General features: G+C 42.0%; 3 protein-coding genes across 6 annotated transcripts in view; all 3 read right to left on the bottom strand.

Moving 5' to 3' along the window:
- Positions 1-1,264: 1,264 nt before the first annotated feature.
- Positions 1,265-4,934, bottom strand: LOC116052777 (nuclear factor 7, ovary-like). Of its 3 annotated transcripts, none has more exons than XM_031303606.2 (2): positions 4,925-4,934; positions 1,265-2,828 (listed from the first exon to the last, which is right to left on the bottom strand). In XM_031303606.2, the coding sequence occupies exon 2, from the start codon at positions 2,809-2,811 to the stop codon at positions 1,384-1,386; it is 1,428 nt and encodes a 475-aa protein (XP_031159466.1). In that variant the 5' UTR covers positions 2,812-2,828; positions 4,925-4,934; the 3' UTR covers positions 1,265-1,383. The 3 variants fall into 3 exon arrangements, with proteins under 3 accessions (XP_031159466.1, XP_031159465.1, XP_031159467.1); XM_031303605.2 differs by lacking the exon at positions 4,925-4,934 and adding an exon at positions 2,911-3,119 and having other exon boundaries at positions 1,266-2,828; XM_031303607.2 differs by lacking the exon at positions 4,925-4,934 and adding an exon at positions 2,911-3,051 and having other exon boundaries at positions 1,294-2,818.
- Positions 4,932-6,936, bottom strand: LOC116052783 (nuclear factor 7, brain-like). 2 transcript variants are annotated; one of them, XM_036002412.1, is made up of 2 exons: positions 6,810-6,936; positions 4,932-6,715 (listed from the first exon to the last, which is right to left on the bottom strand). In XM_036002412.1, exon 2 carries the CDS (start codon positions 6,706-6,708, stop codon positions 5,308-5,310), a length of 1,401 nt encoding a protein of 466 aa, XP_035858305.1. In that variant the 5' UTR covers positions 6,709-6,715; positions 6,810-6,936; the 3' UTR covers positions 4,932-5,307. The 2 variants fall into 2 exon arrangements, with proteins under 2 accessions (XP_035858305.1, XP_035858304.1); XM_036002411.1 differs by having other exon boundaries at positions 4,932-6,725.
- A 4,469-nt stretch (positions 6,937-11,405) lies between these two features.
- The window catches only part of si:dkey-49n23.1 (semaphorin-3D), a 71,198-nt gene continuing 61,720 nt past the window's right edge, over positions 11,406-20,883 (bottom strand). Inside the window, exons 14-17 of the mRNA XM_036002404.1 lie at positions 20,384-20,541; positions 15,624-15,688; positions 14,642-14,799; positions 11,406-12,250 (exon numbers count right to left, since the gene is read on the bottom strand). Of these exons, the coding sequence (XP_035858297.1) occupies positions 11,756-12,250; positions 14,642-14,799; positions 15,624-15,688; positions 20,384-20,541 (876 nt within the window). The 3' untranslated portion in view covers positions 11,406-11,755. The remainder of the gene's footprint in view (positions 12,251-14,641; positions 14,800-15,623; positions 15,689-20,383; positions 20,542-20,883) is intronic.

The following is a 20,883-nucleotide window of genomic DNA, read 5'->3' on the forward strand; positions in this document are numbered from 1 at the left end:
GTTCATCATTGCAATTAAAAAAAAACTTTAGCAAAACAAATTTTTACCGGATAACAAGCGAACAGTGTTTAAGTGTAGAGACGGAGGATGTCAACTAAGATTATTGGAGTAAAAAGTACAATATTTCTCTCTGAAATGTAGCAGAGTAGAAGTAGAACGTGGCATGAAAAGAAAAGACTCAAGTAAAGTAGAAGTACCTCAACATTTGTACCTAAGTACAGTACTGGACTAAATGTACTTAGTTACATTCCACCACAGGAGGCTGTTGCCAATTTTTAGCACCAATCTTGTCATTGTTTTAACATTCACAGAAGCTGTCGGACTTTAAGCATTAAACTGAAAAACAAAATATGACGACCAAGAAAAGACAATGTTTTATTATGTTGTTGAAAAACAGGAATGAATTTACAATCAGCATTAATGTTAATAATGTTCTTAAATCACCAACAATACATACTTTCTGAACCCAAACTGAGACATCCACCTTAAAACTAACATGTCCACCTTAAAACTGACATATCCACCTTAAAACGGACAAAAAACTGACATATCCACCTTACAACTGACATGTCCACCACCTTAAAACTGATATATCCACCTTAAAACTGACATGTCCACCTTAGAAGGACTCCACCTCTGATTTAATGACTAATTAAATTCAACTGATGGAAAGTGTATGAAACAAAATTTTCTTTATTACATTAAACAGAAAATTCTTCATATGTTTTGGAAAATGTAAAATACATTTAATGTAATTAAACATTGATTTTAATATTATTATAATCTGGACTAGAATTGAAAATAAAGTTAGTTTGATTGAAATAATATTTGGCTGCTCAAACATTCAGTTATTGATAATTGAATAATTTTTCTTTTTTTGTGATCAAATCAGCTTCTACAAAGTGTTTTCTGTCTTCATAGCTCTACACACACTAGTCAAACTAATAAAACATGAACAACAATTTAAAATAAAAACAGTATTGATAAAAAAGCAAAAGGCTAAATGAACCAAAAGATCAAAAACGGAATGAAATCATTTTACACATGAAAAAAAACTTGCTTTTGACTGCATCACTTGAAGCAGTTTGATAAAATATTTAATAAAGATAATATTTATGTAGAATCCTTGCAATTTTTGGGTTGTATTGTAAATCGCTTGGATAAAAGTGTCAGCTAGATGAATTACAAAAAATAGGTAAACCAAAACAAAGAATGTCAAACTAAACAAACAATAAGTAAAACTAAACATATCTTAAACAAAAAAACAAGCATATTTTTTGTATTAATGAGACATTAGAAAGACAGGTGCAGATTAAGAGGTTAAATTCAGCGACTTTTCCCTTTAAGAAATAAACATTATGAATATAATCATCCTCTTTATCTCTAACTGCTCTGCTCCACTGTCACACACACCTTCACTGGTGATATCTTCAGTGGGACTTCATCCCAAGTGCTAATGAATGGAAACATCTTCTCAGTGAAAAGGAATGGAAACGTCCTCCAACTGAAAATTTGTATGACGGTGAAGGTGTGTATGTGTGTGTTAGTATCAGCATCAGAGAACGTCAGCTTTCCTTTTTTCCTGTCCAGAGTCACTCTGATCCTCTGGAGCTTTTTCTGCACTACGAGATCGGTTTCTGAATCTGGTAATGACCATGCTGAGTATTTACCTTGATACAACATTATTCTCCATAATCCAGACAGTATGACTCCCTTCCTCTGGACAGACTCTACTAACACACCGAGTGACCAGCCTGTACTGTCTCCAACCTCGACATCCCAGCTGTGAGTCCCTGAGTTAAAGCCCTCAGAGCCCAGGACAGAGGGGTATTTATCAAACCTCTCTGGATTATCAGGAAGCTGCTGTTCCTCTCCTCGTCTCACACTGGTCAGATCTTCAGACAGGATGAGGTTGGGTTTAGCAGTGTTTGGATCCAGAATCACAGGAGTGTAGGAAACCATGTTCTTCATCTTGTTCCAGATGTTGAAGCTCAGGTTGCCCAGGTGTTTGGCCTGGTCTATCAGAGCTCCTGAGAGCAGCTGTGGATCATCCAGCAGGGGGTGCTGCTGGACTCTTTCCACTGCAGCCTTGTAGTTGATCAGGAATGAGATGTCTTCAGCTCTCAGCTCCTCCTCTGTGGCTCTGACTGTGTCTGAAAGAGCTGCTATCTCTCTGCTCAGAGCCTCCATCTTCTCCTTCATCCTCTGACTCTTCTGCTTCTCTTCCTCCCTCAGTGCAGCCAACCTGGCCTCCTCTTCCTCTTCTAGAAACTGGTGAAGCTTCTTAAACTGATCCTTAATCTGCGTCTCTGTGCGTCGGGCCTGGACCTTTATGTGTTTTGCTGTTTGATCAAACTTCACTTTAACTTGTTCAAAAACCTTTAACTTCTCCTTTAAGGGCTCCAGAGTTTCCTGTAGCTCCTTCTTGTGTTGTCGTGCAGCTTCATCGATGGGTCTGATTCTGTGGTTGGAGTGTTTTTCTGAATCTCTGCAGATGACACACACTGGCTGCTGATGGTCCAGACAGAAGAGTTTGAGTTTCTCAGAGTGCAGACTGCAAAGAGCCTCTGAAGCTCTCTGATCTCTCTCCAGTAAGAAGGCCTCACACAGGTTCTTTAACACCAGATTACAAGGTGGGAATTCCTTTGAAGATCTTTTCTTACAAACTGGACACTCCTTTGTTGGTTTCTCCCTCCACCAGCTCTGCAGACATTCTTTACAGAAGCTGTGGCTACATGACAGAAGAACAGGATTTCTGAAGACATCGTGACAGACCGGACAGCAGAGATCCTCCTCTGATCTGGAAGCCATTTTGTCTCTGAGTGAAGCTGAAAACACAGCAGACAGAAAGTACCGTGAGTCATGGCTGAAATTAACTTTCTCTTGAGTCGTGTATATAGTCAAACTCACCTTCAGTGTGTGGAGTGTCAGCAGGTTGAAGCAGCAGTGTTGTAGTTTTCCACTTTTCTCTCCTGTAGCTGAACTCACTCAGAGGAAGTTGTTAGTTTGATGTGAAAGTGAATCTGATCGTGTTTTTCAGTCTATGTATCTCTCTGCAGTGAGGACGAAAAACAAACTGTTTCCTGGTTTGTCTCGGGTGAGTCAGTTGAGGTTAGAGCTCTGTCACACTTCCTCTGCTGAGAGGCTGGGGCATCGGTTAGAATGCATGAGCCTGGAGATGTCACTTAACAAAGGTTTATTTCCTCTCAAAAATGGAGATGCAAATGCACAAAAAAATAAAACTCAATATATTTTTATTTTACAACAGATTGTGGCTTATTCACATACAGTAAAATTAACACAATTTAATTTCTTCATCTCAAAGCTAATTAAAATTGAAGTGAAGTTTAAAAAAGTTTTCATTTGACTTATGAGAAACAAACGCTGAGAATATGTATTTCAATTCTAAAAATACAGAGAAAGAAAACTATGAAAAATAGAGTTTGTTAATATACATTGACGTGAATAATAATTATTAGTTATATGGCAGAATTAATAAGCTATACATAGTTTTTTCAAGCAAGGTCTGTTGGGACGTTGTGTAAAACGTAAATAAAATCCTTTTCAACCTATATTCAATTGAATACACTACAAAGACAAGATATTTAATGTTCAAACTTCATTGTTTTTTTTTTGCAAATATTCACTCATTTAGAATTTGATGCCTGCAACACGTTCCAAAAAAGCTGGGACAGGGTCAACAAAAAACTGGGAAAGTTGAGAAATGCTTAAAAAACAGCTGTTTGGAACATTCCACAGGTGAACAGGTTAATTGGTTATGATTGGGTATAAAAGAAGCATCCCCAAAAGGCTCAGTCATTCACAAGCAGGGATGGGGCGAGGTTCACCACTTAGTGAACAACTGCGTGAGCAAATAGTCCAACAGTTTAAGAACGTTTCTCAACATACAATTGCAAGGATTTTAGGGATTTCATCATCTCCAGTCCATAATATCATCAAAAGATCCAGAGAATCTGGAGAAATCTCTGCAAGTAAGCGGCAAGGCCAAAAACCAACATGGAATGCCTGTGACCTTCGATCCCTCAGACAGCACTGCATTAAAAACCAACATCATTATGTAAAGGATATTACCACGTGGGCTCAGGAACATTTCGGAAAAAAAACATTGACAGTTAACACAGTTAGTCGCTACATCTACATGTGAAAGTTAAAACTCTACCATGCAAAGCAAAAGCCATATATCAACAACACCCAGAAACACCACCGGCTTCTCTGGGCCCGAGCTCATCTGAGATGGACTGACTCAGAGTGGAAAAGTGGGCTGTGGTCTTCTTCTTTGGTGTTCTGGTTGGTAGTCATGTTGTTGCTCATTACTGCCACCTTCTGGAGTTTTGTATTTCCTCCAATTTAAAACTTTATTTATCTTCTTTACAACTTTATTGAAATAATAAATTTAAATATACAGCATTTCAGACAATAATCAAAATAATGATACAGAGAAACAATAATATGACTTTAAATAAATAAAAATAGTTTTATTTGCTAGAACAAAGTATGTAGAGGGGATGAATAAACAATAATATAAAATTACATTAAAGCAACACAATATGTAACTTTTCCAGCTTCGGTTCCCTACAGGATGTCTCAATGGAACTACAGCTCACGCTACCCGGTGCTGTAGTTCCAATGAGACAACCTGTAGGGGACTGAAGCTGGAAAAGTTACAGTGTTGCTTTAAGAGACAAAACCAAACATTATTCCTCTAAAAGTTCAGTTTTGTTACTTTTTTTGGTGTTTTTTGAGAGACTTTTTTTTTTTTTTTTTTTAAATTTGCCAGATATTGTGATTGGTTTTACACAATATATATAATGCATAATTCGAGTCCAAAAAGTAATTGAATGTAAACAATGGTAAAATAAACGTGTTATAGATTCTGGTTCATCATTGCAATTAAAAAAAAAACGTTAGCAAAACAAATTTTTACCGGATAACAAGCGAACAATGTTTAAGTGTAGAGACGGAGGATGTCAACTAAGATTAGTGGAGTAAAAAGTACAATATTTCTCTCTGAAATGTAGCGGAGTAGAAGTAGAAATTTTTGGGTTGTATTGTAAATCGGTTGGATAAAAGTGTCAGCTAGATGAATTACAAAAAATAGGTAAACAAAAACAAAGAATGTCAAACTAAACAAACAATAAGTAAAACTAAACATATCTTAAACAAAAAAAACAAGGATATTTTTGTATTAATGAGACATTAGAAGGACAGGTGCAGATTCAGAGGTTAAATTCAGCGAATTTTCTCTTTAATAAATAAACATTATGAATATAATCTTCCTCTTTATCTCTAACTGCTCTGTTCCACTGTCACACACACCTTCACTGGTGATATCTTCAGTGGGACAATATCCCAAGTGCTAATGAATGGAAACATCTTCTCAGTGAAAGTGTGTGTGAAGGTGTGTATGTGTGTGTTGTGTGTGTTAGTATCAGCATCAGAGAATGACAGCTTTCCTCTGTTCCAGTCCAGAGTCACTCCGATCCTCTGGAGCTTCTTCTGTAGTACGAGATCAGTGGCTGGATCTGGTAGTGACCGTGCTGAGTATTTACCTTGATAGAACCCTATTCCCCATAATCCAGACAGTTTGTCTCCCTTTCTCTGGACAGACTCTGCTAACACTCCCAGTACCCAGTCTGTACTGTCTCCAACCTCGACATCCCAGCTGTGAGTCCCTGAGTTAAAGCCCTCAGAGCCCAGGACATAGGGGTATTTATCAAACCTCTCTGGATTATCAGGAAGCTGCTGTCTCTTTCCTAGTCTCACACTGGTCAGATCTTCAGACAGGATGAGGTTGGGTTTAGCAGTGTTTGGATCCAGAATCACAGGAGTGTAGGAGATAATGTCCTTCATCTTGTTCCAGATGTTGAAGCTCAGGTTGCCCAGGTGTTTGGCCTGGTCTATCAGAGCTCCTGAGAGCAGCTGTGGATCATCCAGCAGGGGGCGCTGCTGGACTCTTTCCACTGCAGCCTTGTAGTTGATCAGGAATGAGACGTGGTCAGCTCTCAGTTCCTCCTCTGTGGCTCTGACTGTGTCTGAAAGAGCTGCTATCTCTCTGCTCAGAGCCTCCATCTTCTCCTTCATCCTCTGACTCTTCTGCTCCTCTTCCTCCCACAGTGCAGCCATCCTGGCCTCCTCTTCCTCTTCTAGAAACTGGTGAAGCTTCTTAAACTGCTCCTTAATCTGCATCGCTGTGCGTCGGGCCTGGAGCTTCATGTGTTCTGCTGTTTGATCAAACTTCACTTTAACTTGTTCAAAACCCTTTAACTTCTCCTTTAAGGGCTCCAGAGTTTCCTGAAGTTTCTTCCTGTGTTGTCGTGCAGCTTCATTGATGGGTCTGATTCTGTGGTTGGAGTGTGTTTCTGAATCTCTGCAGATGAGACACACTGGCTGCTGATGGTCCAGACAGAAGAGTTTGAGTTTCTCAGAGTGCAGACTGCAGAGAGCCTCTGAAGCTCTCTGATCTCTCTCCAGTAAGAAGGCCTCACACAGGTTCTTCAACACCAGGTTACAAGGCGGTTCATACAAAGATCTTTTCTTACAAACTGGACACTCCTGTGTTGATTTCCCTGTCCACCAGCTCTGCAGACAGTCTTTACAGAAGCTGTGGCTACATGACAGAAGAACAGGATTTCTAAAGACATCATGACAGACCGGACAGCAGAGATCCTCCTCTGATCTGGAAGCCATTTAGTCTCTGAGTGAAGCTGAAAACACAACAGACAGAAAGTACAGTCAGTCATGGCTCCCCTCCCCCCTCTACTAACTTCACTGTTTTAAGTCAAACTCACCTTCAGTGTGTGGAGTGTCAGCAGGTTGAAGCAGCAGTGTTGTAGTTTTCCACTTTTCTCTCCTGTAGCTGAACTCACTCAGAGGAAGTTGTTAGTTTGGTCTGAAGGTGAATCTGATCCTGATTTCCTGGTTTGCCTCAGGTGAGTCAGCTGAGGGGAGGAGCTCTGTCACGCCTCCTCTGCTAAGTGTTGTTGCTTCACATGAAACACGGGGTGTGTCTCATTCCTTAGTTCTGATTCATTGCTGGATATGTTGACAGATAGTTTGCAGCAGTCTGATGCTACATCTATGTTCATGTTCAACAAGTTGAACGTAGGTTGAATGTAGTGGAGGAGTTTATATATAAGTTAGTATCTCAGGAATATTCCGGGAATGGAGGATCATGGAACATCATGGAAAATGTGTAACATGGAATCGTAAAAGAAATGGAAACATTATGAGTAATTTTACTTAAATGGTGATGCAAATGATAAGGACAACCAAAACCACACATGGGCAATTACACGTTATTATGGAACCCACTCAACTTCAAGGCAAGTCCCCCCCTACGAAGCAGCCCGATTGGTTGGGGTTAGGCATTGACCTTGAGTGGTTAAAGGAGAACTCCGGACAATTTCTACATTAATCTTGATCGCTATACTTTTTTGAGTACTGTCTATAGCAAAAACCACGAGCCGAATTGGTGCTAGCAACATGGAGCTTCTGTAGCTAATGCCCAGAGCTCCCGTTAGCTAAAACGGCAGTTATGGGGGCATAAGCTAAAGAGTGCCTTTGTGCCTCGTAACAGACTCAAAATGCTATTAAAATGTCTGCGCAACATGAACAGGGCGCTTACATGACAACAAGATGCGTTTAGCAACTTAGCCGTTGTTGAAATTCACATACCCTGTTAGCTGCTAGCTGCCGTCAGGGATAAGTGAGTGTGTTCAGCCAGGCTCCGGTAATAATCATCACGCTGCAGTCCCGTGTGTATTTGTAACATAAATATCCATTTAGTGTGCAATCCATCTGGCGTTGGTGAGTAGGAGTCTTGTCCGTGTCGATCGTTGTGGTTTCCTTAGCCGGGCTAGCATGCCCGGCCGGCGTCCCTGCTTCTGCTTCCTCCCCGCCCTCCTGGCTTCACGCGGCCGACAACAGTACAACGAGCGCCCGCTGATCTGGTGGATGACTATGCTACATAGAAACTGACCTAATTATGTTTGGGTCCTGTACAGTAAAATAGTGAAAAAGGTAAATAGCAAATTCCTCTGTACAGGTATGATGAGATCCCACTCTACAGCACAGGCTTTCTTCCTCGGTAGGCATTGGGTCACAACACCCACACAAACACCACCAGTTGCCCGAAATCCGTGTCCTTGAAGCAGATACTTCATCTGCCAGTTGCCCCTTTGTTTGTCTCCTTCTTTCCAACTCTTGTGAGGCTAGTTCTTCATCTGTATACTCGGGTTCGACTAAATAAGGACGACTATCAAACTCAAACGCCTCTTCCATGTGTTCAGTATCTTCTATATTCTCCAGTTACGTTACTCCAAACTTCTTCCCTTGTGAACAACTCCGATCTTCACTCTTCACACACTACGCTCCTCCAACCTGCACACTACTATTTACCTTTTTCCTGCTACAACTGAATTCCCACAGGACTTAGCGATACTACAGCTAGCCGTCTAAAACACTATTTTACTGTACAGGACCCAAACATAATTTGGTCCGTTTCCATGTAGCATAGTCACTAATATGGTCATAACCACTACAGTGCTCAATTACCTATTTTTGAGGGGGAAATAAAATACAATTTTTCGCGGCGAAGGCTTGAACGGTCTTCTGGAAGACATCCACCAGACCAGCGGGCGCTCGTTGGATTGTTGTTGGCCGCGTGAGGCCAGGAGGGCGGGGAGGAAGCAGAGGCAGGGACGCCGGCCGGGCATGCTAGCCCGGCTAAGGAAACCACAATGACCGACATGGACAAGACTCCTACTCATCAACGCCAGATGGATTGCACACTAAATGGATATTTATGTTACAAATACACACGGGACTGCAGCGTGATGATTATTACCGGAGCCTGGCTGAACACACTCACTCATCCCAGACGGCAGCTAGCAGCTAACAGGGTATGTGAATTTCAACAACGGCTAAGTTGCTAAACGCATCTTGTTGTCATGTAAGGGCCCTGTTCATGTTGCAAAGACATTTTAATAGCATTTTGAGTCTGTTAAGAGGCACAAAGGCACTCTTTAGCTTATGCCCCCATAACTGCAGTTTTAGCGAGCTCTGGGCATTAGCTACAGAAGCTCCATGTTGCTAGCACCAATTCGGCTCATGGTTTTTGCTATAGACAGTACTCAAAAAAGTATAGCGATCAAGATTAACCTAAAAATTGCCCGGAGTTCTCCTTTAAGGTTAGGATAGCTGATTGGTCAGGGGATAAGGCCTGATCAAATTGGGTTCCGTTACCTTGCGTAAGCAATGGACTCCTGGCCAATAGTGTGTGAATGCTATTGAAGGGCGGGTCTTGCCTAGAAGTTGCGTGGGTTCCATAATGTCGCGGCATTTACAGTAGGGGTGACAGGTGGAAGCATAAAACCAATCAGTGATGAAGAAAGGAAAGAAGTGAGGTAGGTGAGAAAAGTAAGTGCCAAAATAAGAGAAAAAAGGGATCTTTACTGCAGGATAACTACCTCTGTCCCCCTTTTTCTGGTCTATACGAGGTTACAAACAAAAACTTTGTGTGTTCTTTTCCCAACAGGTCTGCAATACTTTGTTCGTGGGTAACTACCTCTGTCACCTCTCATATATAACCATAGCAAACCCTTCCTATGGTTGTCTCTGTTCCACACAACACTCTTATGATATTACAAACTCAAAACAAATGTGTGTTATTCTACCATTGGAAGTACTCTGCAACTGACAACAAATTAAAACCCAAAATGTCTTCATTATATATATTTTTATTTCACAACAGTTTGTGGCTTATTCACATACAGTAACTTAACACAGTTTCATTTCTTGATCTCAAAGCTTATTAAAGTTAAAGCAAAGTTTACAAAAGTGTTAATTTTGCTTATGAGAAACACACGTTTATATAAACACAAAGAAAAAGTACTAAAATTCTAAAAATACAAAGTAAGAAAACTATCAAAAATAGAGTTCTTTAATATACATTGAGGTGAATAACAATTATTAGTTACATGGCAGAATTAAAAGGCTATACATAATGTATTTTCAAGCAAATACAAGCGTTTCTTGTGTGCGTGTCGACTGAGGCCTATCCATGAAGTAGATCTTATCTGTGTAGATCAGCATTATGTCTCAGAACAAACATAAATACATGTGAAACATATGTTTAAACACAGTTAAATGTCTTGCAGTGAATCAGGCAAACACTTCCCTTGTTTAGTCTTCTGTCATTAACTTATACTCTCTATATAGTATACATATTTCTGTCTGCATTGTGTGTGAGATCCTGATACATGTTCCTCTGTACGTCAGTCCAATAGTCAGCTGTGTGGTGCCATTTTGCAGAACTACAGAAGGTGTAAATACTTTTCATGATACATGTAAAAATAACAGTAACTAATACAAATCCTTGGAAGGTTTAGGGATGCAACTAACGATTATTTTCATTGTGGATTAATGTTTGGATTATTATCTGCATGAATGGATGAGTTGTTTGGTCTCTAAAATGTCAGAAAATTTAAAAAATGTGGATCAGTGTTTCCCAAAAAGCCCAAGATGACGTCCTCAAATGTCTTGTTTTGTCCACAACTCAAAAATATTTAGTTTACTGTCACAGAGGAGAGAAGAAACTAGAACATATTCACATTTAACAAGCTGACATCAGAAAATCTGGACTCAAACCGATTATCATAAATAGTTATATTATCATAAATCTTTGCAGCTTTACTAAATAGATATGTTGGATAGAAAAAGGGACAAAAAGGGAGTGTTGAAGTGTAGATATTTGTTAATCGATAAATAATAGCCAAAACAAATGGTAGCTTGTACTTGACAGTTTATAAGATGACATTATGTTAACTGAAATATGATCAGATGCATTTCTTCCCTCATAACCATGTCTACTTGTTTCTGTTCTGATGGACTGATATTACAAGATATCGCCTTGTAAACTGTCAGCAACTTCCATGTGACCGCTCATGTGACCCCTAATTTCATGGAATATCATATGAATTGTTGTGCATAACTTTTCATTTGTTATCATATGAACCTGTTCATTCACCTAGAGATTGCCATGGTTTTATTTCAGTTAGCCTAATAGCTGGTCTGATTTGTATTGAGAGATGATTTTATGGAAAGTACCCCATGCCAATCTCTAGGTATGGTGAAGGGTATGTGATGATGTGGGGCTATTTTAATTCCAAAGGCCAAGGGAACTTTATCAGGGTGCATAGTGTCCTGGATCCATGAAATAACTGGCCTTTAAAAATAAAAAATTGCCTGCCTCTATGGGAATTTAACATAGGGGTGTACTGACTTATGCCCCCTGTATTTTAAGGAAGAACATTTATTTATTTACGATACATTATTCATTCACAAAGAAAATTGGTGTCCTTAAAGGTTTGATATTTCCTTTTTTTATTTTTTTTATTAAGGCATTAAGATCAAAATCAATCAACAGATGATTGTGTATTCCTCTTTTTAGTCAACTTTAGCGTTTCAACTGTAATTCTGTAAACTCTACTTCAGCGTAGTGAAGAAAATAAGTTCCAAGATAAGTAATGCTCTTTACGCCAAATTCCGTAAAAAATATTCAGGGTGAGGATATACTAATGTCTTTTTTATTACTGACAGTCTTTAATGGTAAATATGGTTGGTGTCTTGCTAGCAGTTTTATTTGCAAAAAAAAAAAAAGGCCAACAACAAGCAAACCTTTCCGTGTCCTCTGCATGTACAGGATCTGTTGTCCGTGAGCAGTCTCTGTGTTCGACTAGAGGGGAATCTCCGGAGGGTTGTTCCGCCTCACTCGGGCTTTCCTGCTGTCCTGTTTCAGCTTCAGGGTGCGGAGCTTCTGCTGCCGGCGTTTCTCGCGGTACCACAGCTGCTCGCAGTACTCGTCCACACTCAGACTGTTGGTCCCCACCATGTGCAGGTCTTTGTAGCTCTTCAGAGGAAGCCACGAGTTCCTGTGTCCTGGCACCGGAGGTTGAAGGGGCGCCGACTGGCCGAGAAACCCGGCGACCGCAGCTGGGCTGATCCTCCCGAGGCCGCCTGCGCCCGGGTGGATCGGGCTGTGGTTCTGCAGGTAGCGGGTCGGGTGGAGGCTGTGGTTGGGGATAATGTGAAGGCGGTATCGGGCCAGGACCTGGCTGTAGGAGTGCTCGTGGCTGGCGCAGGTGTAGAGGCCCGAGTCAGCCAGTTCCAGGCGTTGAACTAGCAAACCCCGCTTCATGTGAAGGATGCGGTCGTCATCGCTCTGACGGAGCTGAGAGCGAGACAGAGAGGAGACAAACAGACAGATGGACAGACGAGAGGATGATGTTAACGTTGACAGTTGAGATAGAGTTGAATGAAACGCATTCAGGGCCCTATCTTGCACCCGGTGCAGCGCAGCACAAAGCTCGATGCAAGTGTCTTTGCTAGTTTAGGACCGACGCAGTTGTCAGTTTCCCGTCCAGCGGCCACGTCGTTTAAATAGCAAATGCAACTGCGCCCATCTGTGGCCCATGGGCGTGCTGGTCTTACAGGGAGGTGTGTTCAGGTGCATTCTGGGCGTGCTGGTCTTACAGGGAGGTGTGTTCAGGTGCATTCTGGGTGTATTGCTATCTTGAGACAGCGGGAAGTGATGGCGCCATTGACCAACAAAAGCCTGGTCTAAAGTCAATAACGCAGCATTTCATTGTTCATTCATTCATTGTTCAAATTAGTAAAATGCGCCCAGGCTCGTGCACAGCATGCACACACTATGCCTGTTACACACACAGGGACGCACAGCAGCACACACACATGCAGAAGATTACAAATAAAAATATTACGGTCCGCCATCATAATAGCAATGCTCCAAGGTCCAAACGCGCCTGGCTTTTAAAGGGAATGGGAGATGACCTCTGATTGGTTTATTGCATGTTACGCCCAAAACACACCTATGAATTAATGAAGACACTAAGTACAACCCTTTAGAACCATGCCCCCGGTGCACGGAGCCTTCCACTGTCAAACTAGCAAAAGTGGATTTGGACACGCCCTAAACGCACCTGCACCAGGCGCTTCACGCCATGCGCTTAGATCATTAAAATAGGGCCCTGAGCTTTGTTTATACTTGCGGAAGACGCCGTGGCGCAGGCCTCCGTAGATGGTGCGCGAGCTATGAGCATACACAGAGACGTTTATGCTCAACCCATTGTTGGTTGCAGTATCTTTCTGGGGCGGCTTTGGCTCAGGTGGTAGAGCGGTCCCCTGCCAATTGGAAGCTTGGTGGTTCGATCCCTGGCCCCTGCAGTCTACATGTCGAAGAGTCCTTGGGCAAGACACTGAACCCCCGAATTGCTTCCAATGCTGCGCCATCGGTGTGTGAATGAGTGTGAAAATTTGTGTGAATGGTGAATGGTTCCTGTACGATGTTAAAGCGCTTTGAGTAGTCGTAAAGAATAGGAAAGCACTATATGAATCTAGTCCCTTAACATTTATTCCCAGAAACGTCAGGGAGCGTACAAACAAACTAATCTGAAATAAGCAAAAGTAGTAAGGAAGAAGAAAGGGGAAGGAAAGGAAACAGTAGTAAACACATCCAAGATTAACACTGACGTACCGGCTGGCAAACATTGCATTGCATTTGTGTGCTCTAATTATTAACGTGACTGTCGCTTATCTTCAAATCAAAATGACTTTCTGCCTCTCGATGTTACAAACACTCTTTCAATGAAGGTATTTTGTTTTTAGCTTTGACAAAGCCACACCCTCCAGCAAAATGCCTTTTCTTTTCCCAGAGTGGTGTCCCTCTCTTATACGTATTAAGTCCATTTAACTCCCTGTGGTCTGCACACAAATAATCATACGGATGTTTGTACAGGTGAACCTGCTCGGCCAGTCTTCCCAGCTGACCATGATGAAATCGAACGTGCAGTGCGCGCCAAGTTACCCAAATTCAAAGATGATGAACTTGTCAAATTGGAAAATGTTTAGGGATGCACCGAATCCAGATTTTTGGGGTTCGGCCGAATACCGAATCCATTGGTTAAGATTCTGCCGAATCCGAAACCGAACACCGAATCCTACTCCCATCCTCAGTCCATTAACACAGTAAACACATTAATGAAGTAAACAACGTCCACAGCAGTGTATGTTTGTCCTTTTCTGTCCTTCCTTTGCCGTACCTGAAGTTGCTGCATTTTGGCTGCTGTCTGTAGATTCCTTCATCACAACTCGTATTCTTTCAGATGTTTCATACCAAATGTTGTAACAGCGGTGATGTTGTGTATAGTTTAGGGTCTTCGCCACCACGAGACAAATCGGCATTGCAAATTGAACATGTAGCTGGACTTGAATGGCCTTTTTTTGACTGAAAGTACTGCCAAACTACACTTTTTCTGCTCACGAGTTCCATTTTCACTTTCTCACAGCCTACTGCATTGAACGCTCCACCTACGTAAACACCTTCCCGTAATCAGCGTTGGCGTCATTACGTCGGGGGGCGTAGTGCAAGCGTAGGGTTCGGTGGAAAAAAAACTCTAAGGTTCGGCAGAAACCGAACCACGTTAAAAAGCCCAATATTCAGCCTAATCCGAAGCCGAATCCTGGATTCGGTGTATCCCTGAAAATTTTGGAATTATACCTTGTTTGCTGAGAGAATCCGGTAGGAAACTGTTTTGTCTCTCACCTCTGTGCTTTCCTGCGTCTGACTGAGCGCTTGCTGCTGGCTCTCCGTGTGCTGCAGCGTCCACCTGAGCTCAGCCTGCGGAGACCGAGGAACACACTCCAAGAAGGTGGAGTTTCCCTCCACACCGTACACCGACTTCACCTCCACAGACTCTGAATCTGACGGGGCAACAGGGGAGAAAATAAACAGAAAAATACTCAGAAAAAAGTAATGTAACCTCTTCAGTATTTTCTGTATGCTCAATGTGAATCTGAAAACAGACAGATTATAATAAAGGCAATTCTCAGAATCAGAAAAGAGTTTATTGCCACAATAAGTTACATTTATGTGGAATTTGCCTTGGTTGGAAATGATTTATTTCATAATGATTTATTTCATAAACAATTATACACACAAAATAAATGTTGCATAAGGAAAAAGGGGGGGTTGAGTGTCAGTGTATCACCTTCTTTAAACAAAAATGAACAAAAATGAGCACAGACTCGAGGAGATTAAGAGAATTCTGACATTTTATAGAAACATTTACATGAACATTGTATGTGGGAAGTGAAGAAAACTGCAGTGACTCAGTTCCACCCCTAGAGTGTGCCCTACGCCTGCCTGCAGAACAGAACAGTAATAGAAGATATTTTCCTGTACTATATCTATAGTCTCAGTCAATACTGTATATTGTTTTTGTTTTATGGTGGTCCAGCAATAGTGAATGTCGATAGTAGTACACATTTTAAAGCGTGGCTCTGTTGAAATGACAACAGAGGAGACGTTTAGTGTCCAAACTCCATAAAACATACTTATACAACATTAAATACAGTGTTTTACATACACTTCAACATGCGTAATCAATCACAGAGTGCGTATGTTAGTGGGAATCCTCCGTTTCTAAGTACGTACTGACCGAGTTGGTCGTCCGTTATGTAACTGATGACAGGAAGACGTTTCAAACAGAGACAGTTTATTCACATCAGACGGCGGAAATCCTTACCGTCCTCTGTGATTGGGCACTGACTCCAGGGGTCTCCATACTTTACATCCTGTCTCCGCGCCCGCCTGAGACACACACACACACACACACACACACACACACACACACACACACACACACACACACTTAGAATATGTCTGTAACGTAAGAGCTTGCAACTGTATGTATTATGCTGTTTTGGCAAAAAACTTTTTAAAATGACTTTTAGGGCTGTCAATCGATTCAAATATTTAATTGCGATTAATCGCATGATTGTCCATAGTAAACTTGTGATGAATCACAAATGAATTGCCCATTTTTCTATCCGTTTTAAATTTACTTAAGGGATACTTTTCCAGTTTTTAATGCTCAAGTGGTATTTGAGAGTGGACGTACTCTGGTGGTAACTCAGTTCACATCGACCAAACATGCAGATAACTTTAGTCTTCCACCTGGAAGGGCATTCAAAAGACCCTTTCCTTTATCCATTTCTACTCAAGGAGCTTCGTTCACACTGCAGACAAAAGTGGCCCAAATCTAGGTAAAAGTAGGGTTAAAACTCAAATCTAGCCCAGAACTGATTTTTTCAAATCAGATTTAGACTTAGACCAGGTCTGATTTTTTTCAATGCGGTCACAGTGTGAACAACCAAGGCGGATTTGAGGCGACTTTTACATCAATCTACATCGACATTTGTCACAATTATTCGCCGGCGGGAGTTAGCCCTAGACACAGACAGCGAAGACAGACAGTGAAGCTATTCACAACGCAGTCCCACCACTCCTGGCTTCGTCTCTGCATCCACACAGACCTCTGTAGTGAATTTGGGGCCATAACCCTGCAAAAGGCCAAAATAGACAATTTGGCTCTCTTTTTTTTCATTCTTCTCCTCCTCAGCACCTGCTTATTAATGTTACAGCTACCATAACACAAACATTTTGTAATAAAAGCGAAAATGCTTACTTCCTCCATAAGCTCCCTAACTTTAGTGCAACAGCGTGCTGCGTCTGATGTCATTGTTATTGTTCTTTTGGGCATGCGGGTCAGTTCGAAACCGCAAACAGTTCACACTGGAATCTGATATAGGCCACATTTTAAAAGATAATAAACAAAAAATGGGATCTGAGCAAAAAAAATCAGAATTCAGCATTAAGACTTGCGGAGTAAATGTAGCCTTTGTTTCTGCTAGCTGTCCACAACGTTACTGCTGCACCGCTTCCTGAATCCCCAAACCACAAAGCGGTACCGAGGCCCAGAACTTCAGGAAGTCCATGTGGTTAGTTTTGATATGGTCAGTACTGACGCGTCACATGTTTGTAGACGCTGATTTAACCCAGTATGGCAGGTGTGTGGAGAGATTCCTTGATGTATTCGTTCAGGAAGAGAAAAAGGAGAAGCTGGAAGCTTCACATGGACAAGACACACGAGAGCTGCAAACCACAAGCTGAAAGGAAGACACCATTTGAAAGAATGTTTGATTTTCCCTGAAACGCGACTTTTTGTAAATACACCTTTTAGAACCTGAACTACAACACAGAGAGCGGGCTCGCGGCTTCCCGACGCAGACAAAGGAACGCTGGAAAGCCGATCCGGAGCGGAGGTCGCTCCCGATAGCGTGGTCACTGAAGCTAGCTGGCCCGGCTCTGGAGCGTGATTTGAAACAGCGACTGGGTGAGTCAGTTTAACACAGCACAATCTCTCTTAGGTAGGAACGTATACACTCATCCAGGCCAGTTTAGGTCTCCCTCTCACATTAAATGCAAGTTACGCAACACACAATGAGAGGAGCCAATACCATTAACGTTTATGGTTGCGTATCATTTGGGTTTTTTCCCATACTGGTGCTAAAATGATACTTAAAATGGTGCCGGTGCCTAAACGGTGCCTGAACCGAGATTTAAAAAAAATATGTATATATTTAAAAAAGGAGCACAAAACGACAGTCGGTGACATTTAAGAACTCCATCTCCATCCATCTCCTGGAGATGGAGAAGATGGAGATGGAGACATATGGTCAAAATTAAATGATTTATTAAAAATGTAATAACAATAACTTTTAACAATAACTTATTTCACCAGTGAATTGCTGGTAAACGACAAAAACAACCACTAGATGGAAAAAGGGTATTTAACAATAACTTTGAATGCACCAGGAGGCTGGCGAGGCGAGTTTAAGTGACGTGAACGCACTGTCTGTGTTGTTTTTCCGACAACGGCAGCTGCAGAATGTTACGTCTCGGTGTTGGAAACCTTTACAGTGAAATACAGTCACACCGTTTAACGTTAGCTGTCAGCATTTTAACCGTGTTTAATCCAGCTGCTAGCTAACGGTAGGCTAACATTACCTGCTACCAAGTGTATTATGTTAACTAGCGTCACGTGCAGCGATGCTTCTGTTGCCTCTAACGTCCGTTTCGGAGCATCAGAGGGCAGCGCTGGCATTTCAGTAGCACCGAAATGAGGCACCGAAATCCGCGTTACTATTCAGTCTGGTAGATACCGGTTGTTAAGGCACCGGTGCCGTATTAGCACCGGGATTCGGTACCCTACCCAATAACATTACGCGCGCTGTGTTCATTTATTCTATGAGCCCAGGTTAGCTTTAGCGTACATGCAACATTTTGTTTTAATCTCTTTAATAATTATTCTCTTATTTCCTGTCTGTATTGCACGATGACGTACGAAAACATGCTAAAAATGTTAACAATACATGCTAGAGTCTGTGAGAGCAGACAGTGGACTCATCAGTTAAACCCCAGCTGACACATAATGACGTTTGCCTTTAGATAAAGTTGTTTTAAACAGCATTAAATCCTCCTCCTCGCTGTTGTTTCTGGGTTTGTGCCGGCTCCTCAGGGGTGAAAATATGAAGCGACTGTGATTATGAATGAGGGCACACGGAGCAAGAGCAGGCTATGTAAATACAGCGTGTTGTTTCAGCCTTGGTAAAGAGTGTTGTCACGCCTCCGTCTCCTTCTAACTTGACCTATCTGTCGTTTTTTGACCCCGCTTCCCTTCTCTTCACCCACTGCTTTCTTTGCGCTGCGACTGGAACATCTGAAGGTCTCTCTGCCCGTTTATTTCCATCCTTTCCTTCACCAACTATCGCTCTCACCATAGGTCTACGTTTGTCTGTGACAGCATGTTAACCCTCCCTTCATTCCGCTCTCTCTCGCCCTTCAGAAGGTGTCACGTTTATTTCTGTCTCCTTCCCTTGCTCTTCTCTCTCTCTCTCAAACACTCAGACATCAAATCCAGCCAGATTCCAAACTCTATAATCTCTCATGATACATACCTAATTGCGATATTGTATTGTGTTAGGATATCTTTAGAAAAACGTAATAACACCGAAATGTACATTTTAACGAGTTTAATTATACATTTGAGAAGTAATACGTGTTTCAATAATTCATATCATGGCATAGTAAACCGTAATTATTTCATACATTAATATTCAGAAAAATATGGTGTGGAAATTCATTCAACTTAACTCATAACAGCCAAATAACAATTAAAAGTATTTTATTTGAACATTTAGCTATAACCTAACCTGGCACTGCCTCTGTTTTGGCGTCTGCTGCGGTACACAGCACTGCTCGGACCGTGCACCGCTGCCCTTTTTTCCTCCATAAACTCCGCTCTCAGCTCTCTGCCAGTTGCTGCATGAACCTCCGGACAATTTTACTGCTGGTTCACTCCTTGGAGAGGATGTGTGCAATTATTCCAGCCAGTTCGAGGATGTATAAAGTTATATGAACACGTAGACAGCCACCGGCCATCTACGTGTTCCGCGGAGGACTACTTGAGGACTACTAGCCAGTCAGAAGCAGAGTATGAGGACGTGTCCTGACAGTAGCTAGGTAAGGACTACTAGCCAGTCAGAAGCAGAGTATGAGAGCGTGTCCTGACAGTAGCTAGGTAAGGACTACTAGCCAGTCAGAAGCAGAGTATGAGGGCGTGCCCTGACAGTACCTAGGTAAGGACTACTAGCCAGTCAGAAGCAGAGTATGAGGGCGTGCCCTGACAGTACCTAGGTAAGGACTACTAGCCAGTCAGAAGCAGAGTATGAGGGCGTGCCATGACAGTACCTAGGTAAGGACTACTAGCCAGTCAGAAGCAGAGTATGAGGGCGTGTCCTGACAGTAGCTAGGTAAGGACTACTAGCCAGTCAGAAGCAGAGTATGAGGGCGTGTCCTGACAGTACCTAGGTAAGGACTACTAGCCAGTCAGAAGCAGAGTATGAGGGCGTGCCATGCTAGCAGCTAGGTGAGCATTATAACGTGTGTTCCAAAGTGACCACGTTTGTCTCTGAAGTAAAGGCTGGACTACAATAGAGCTGTTTGGAGCAGTTTGTGAACAGTGTTTTCTGTTGGAGATGGTAAGTCCCTTTGGGGTGGACTTTGGGCTTTTTTACTTTGTAAACCTATATTTGAACAAAAAGATATATAACACAATAAAGGAAAAGGAAAAAGCCAAAAAGCATAATATGAGCACTTTAAAGATATAGCATATAAGAGGCATGTCTGAAAGCCTAACTTGTCTTTGCCTCTGAATTTGTTGTTTTTCAAACATTGCATATCAGTATTGGGAGTATGGGTGAGAAAATATCACAACTTGGTACCAGCTTGACAGCATTTTTATATAAATATAATAACACATCTATTTGCTGCCCACTGCTCATGATGACAAAGCTTTCAGGAACGCTACACTGCAGATTAAAACTGTAACTCATCCTGATGAAACTCTCATGAGTCTCCCCCCTCCCTGTGCCTCGTCTTTACCTCTTGCTGGTTGGGAAGTATCTGGAGCAGGTCTGACCGTCCCAGGAGCAGTAGGGGTCTCTGGCCAGGCAGCACTCAGCGCAGTCCGACCCGTACAACTCACACCTCTGGAGCCCCAGCTGGGCCACGCCGAGCTCACTGGACACGTACAGCTGCTTCTGTGGACCGGTGGAAGAGAGTCATTACATTTCTGGAGGTTCACCATTACTACTACTACTGTTACAAAAAGGGAGAGGGATCTGATTACAGTAAATCATAACTAAGGCATTGTCACATTTTCTTCGGTAAGTTTTCCATCAGATCTACTTCATATGGGTTACTGAATTGAAAAAGGTTGTTTCTCTTTAAACTTTGTAAAGTTTTAAGTACCTACTCTTAACAGACACATACAAGTCAGAAGACAGACAGACAGAGAGACAGACAGGCAGGCAGAGAGAGAGACAGGCAGACGGGCAGGCAGGCAGGCAGACAGACAGATAGGCAGACAGAGAGTGAGACAG

The sequence above is a fragment of the Sander lucioperca genome, chromosome 6 (assembly GCF_008315115.2).
Source record: "Sander lucioperca isolate FBNREF2018 chromosome 6, SLUC_FBN_1.2, whole genome shotgun sequence".
NCBI classification, from domain to species: domain Eukaryota; kingdom Metazoa; phylum Chordata; class Actinopteri; order Perciformes; family Percidae; genus Sander; species Sander lucioperca.

Bases quoted from the DNA above. Each gene is read 5' to 3' on its own strand.
- LOC116052783 (XM_036002412.1), bottom strand. From the start codon at position 6,708: ATGGCTTCCAGATCAGAGGAGGATCTCTGCTGTCCGGTCTGTCATGAT.
- LOC116052777 (XM_031303606.2), bottom strand. From the start codon at position 2,811: ATGGCTTCCAGATCAGAGGAGGATCTCTGCTGTCCGGTCTGTCACGAT.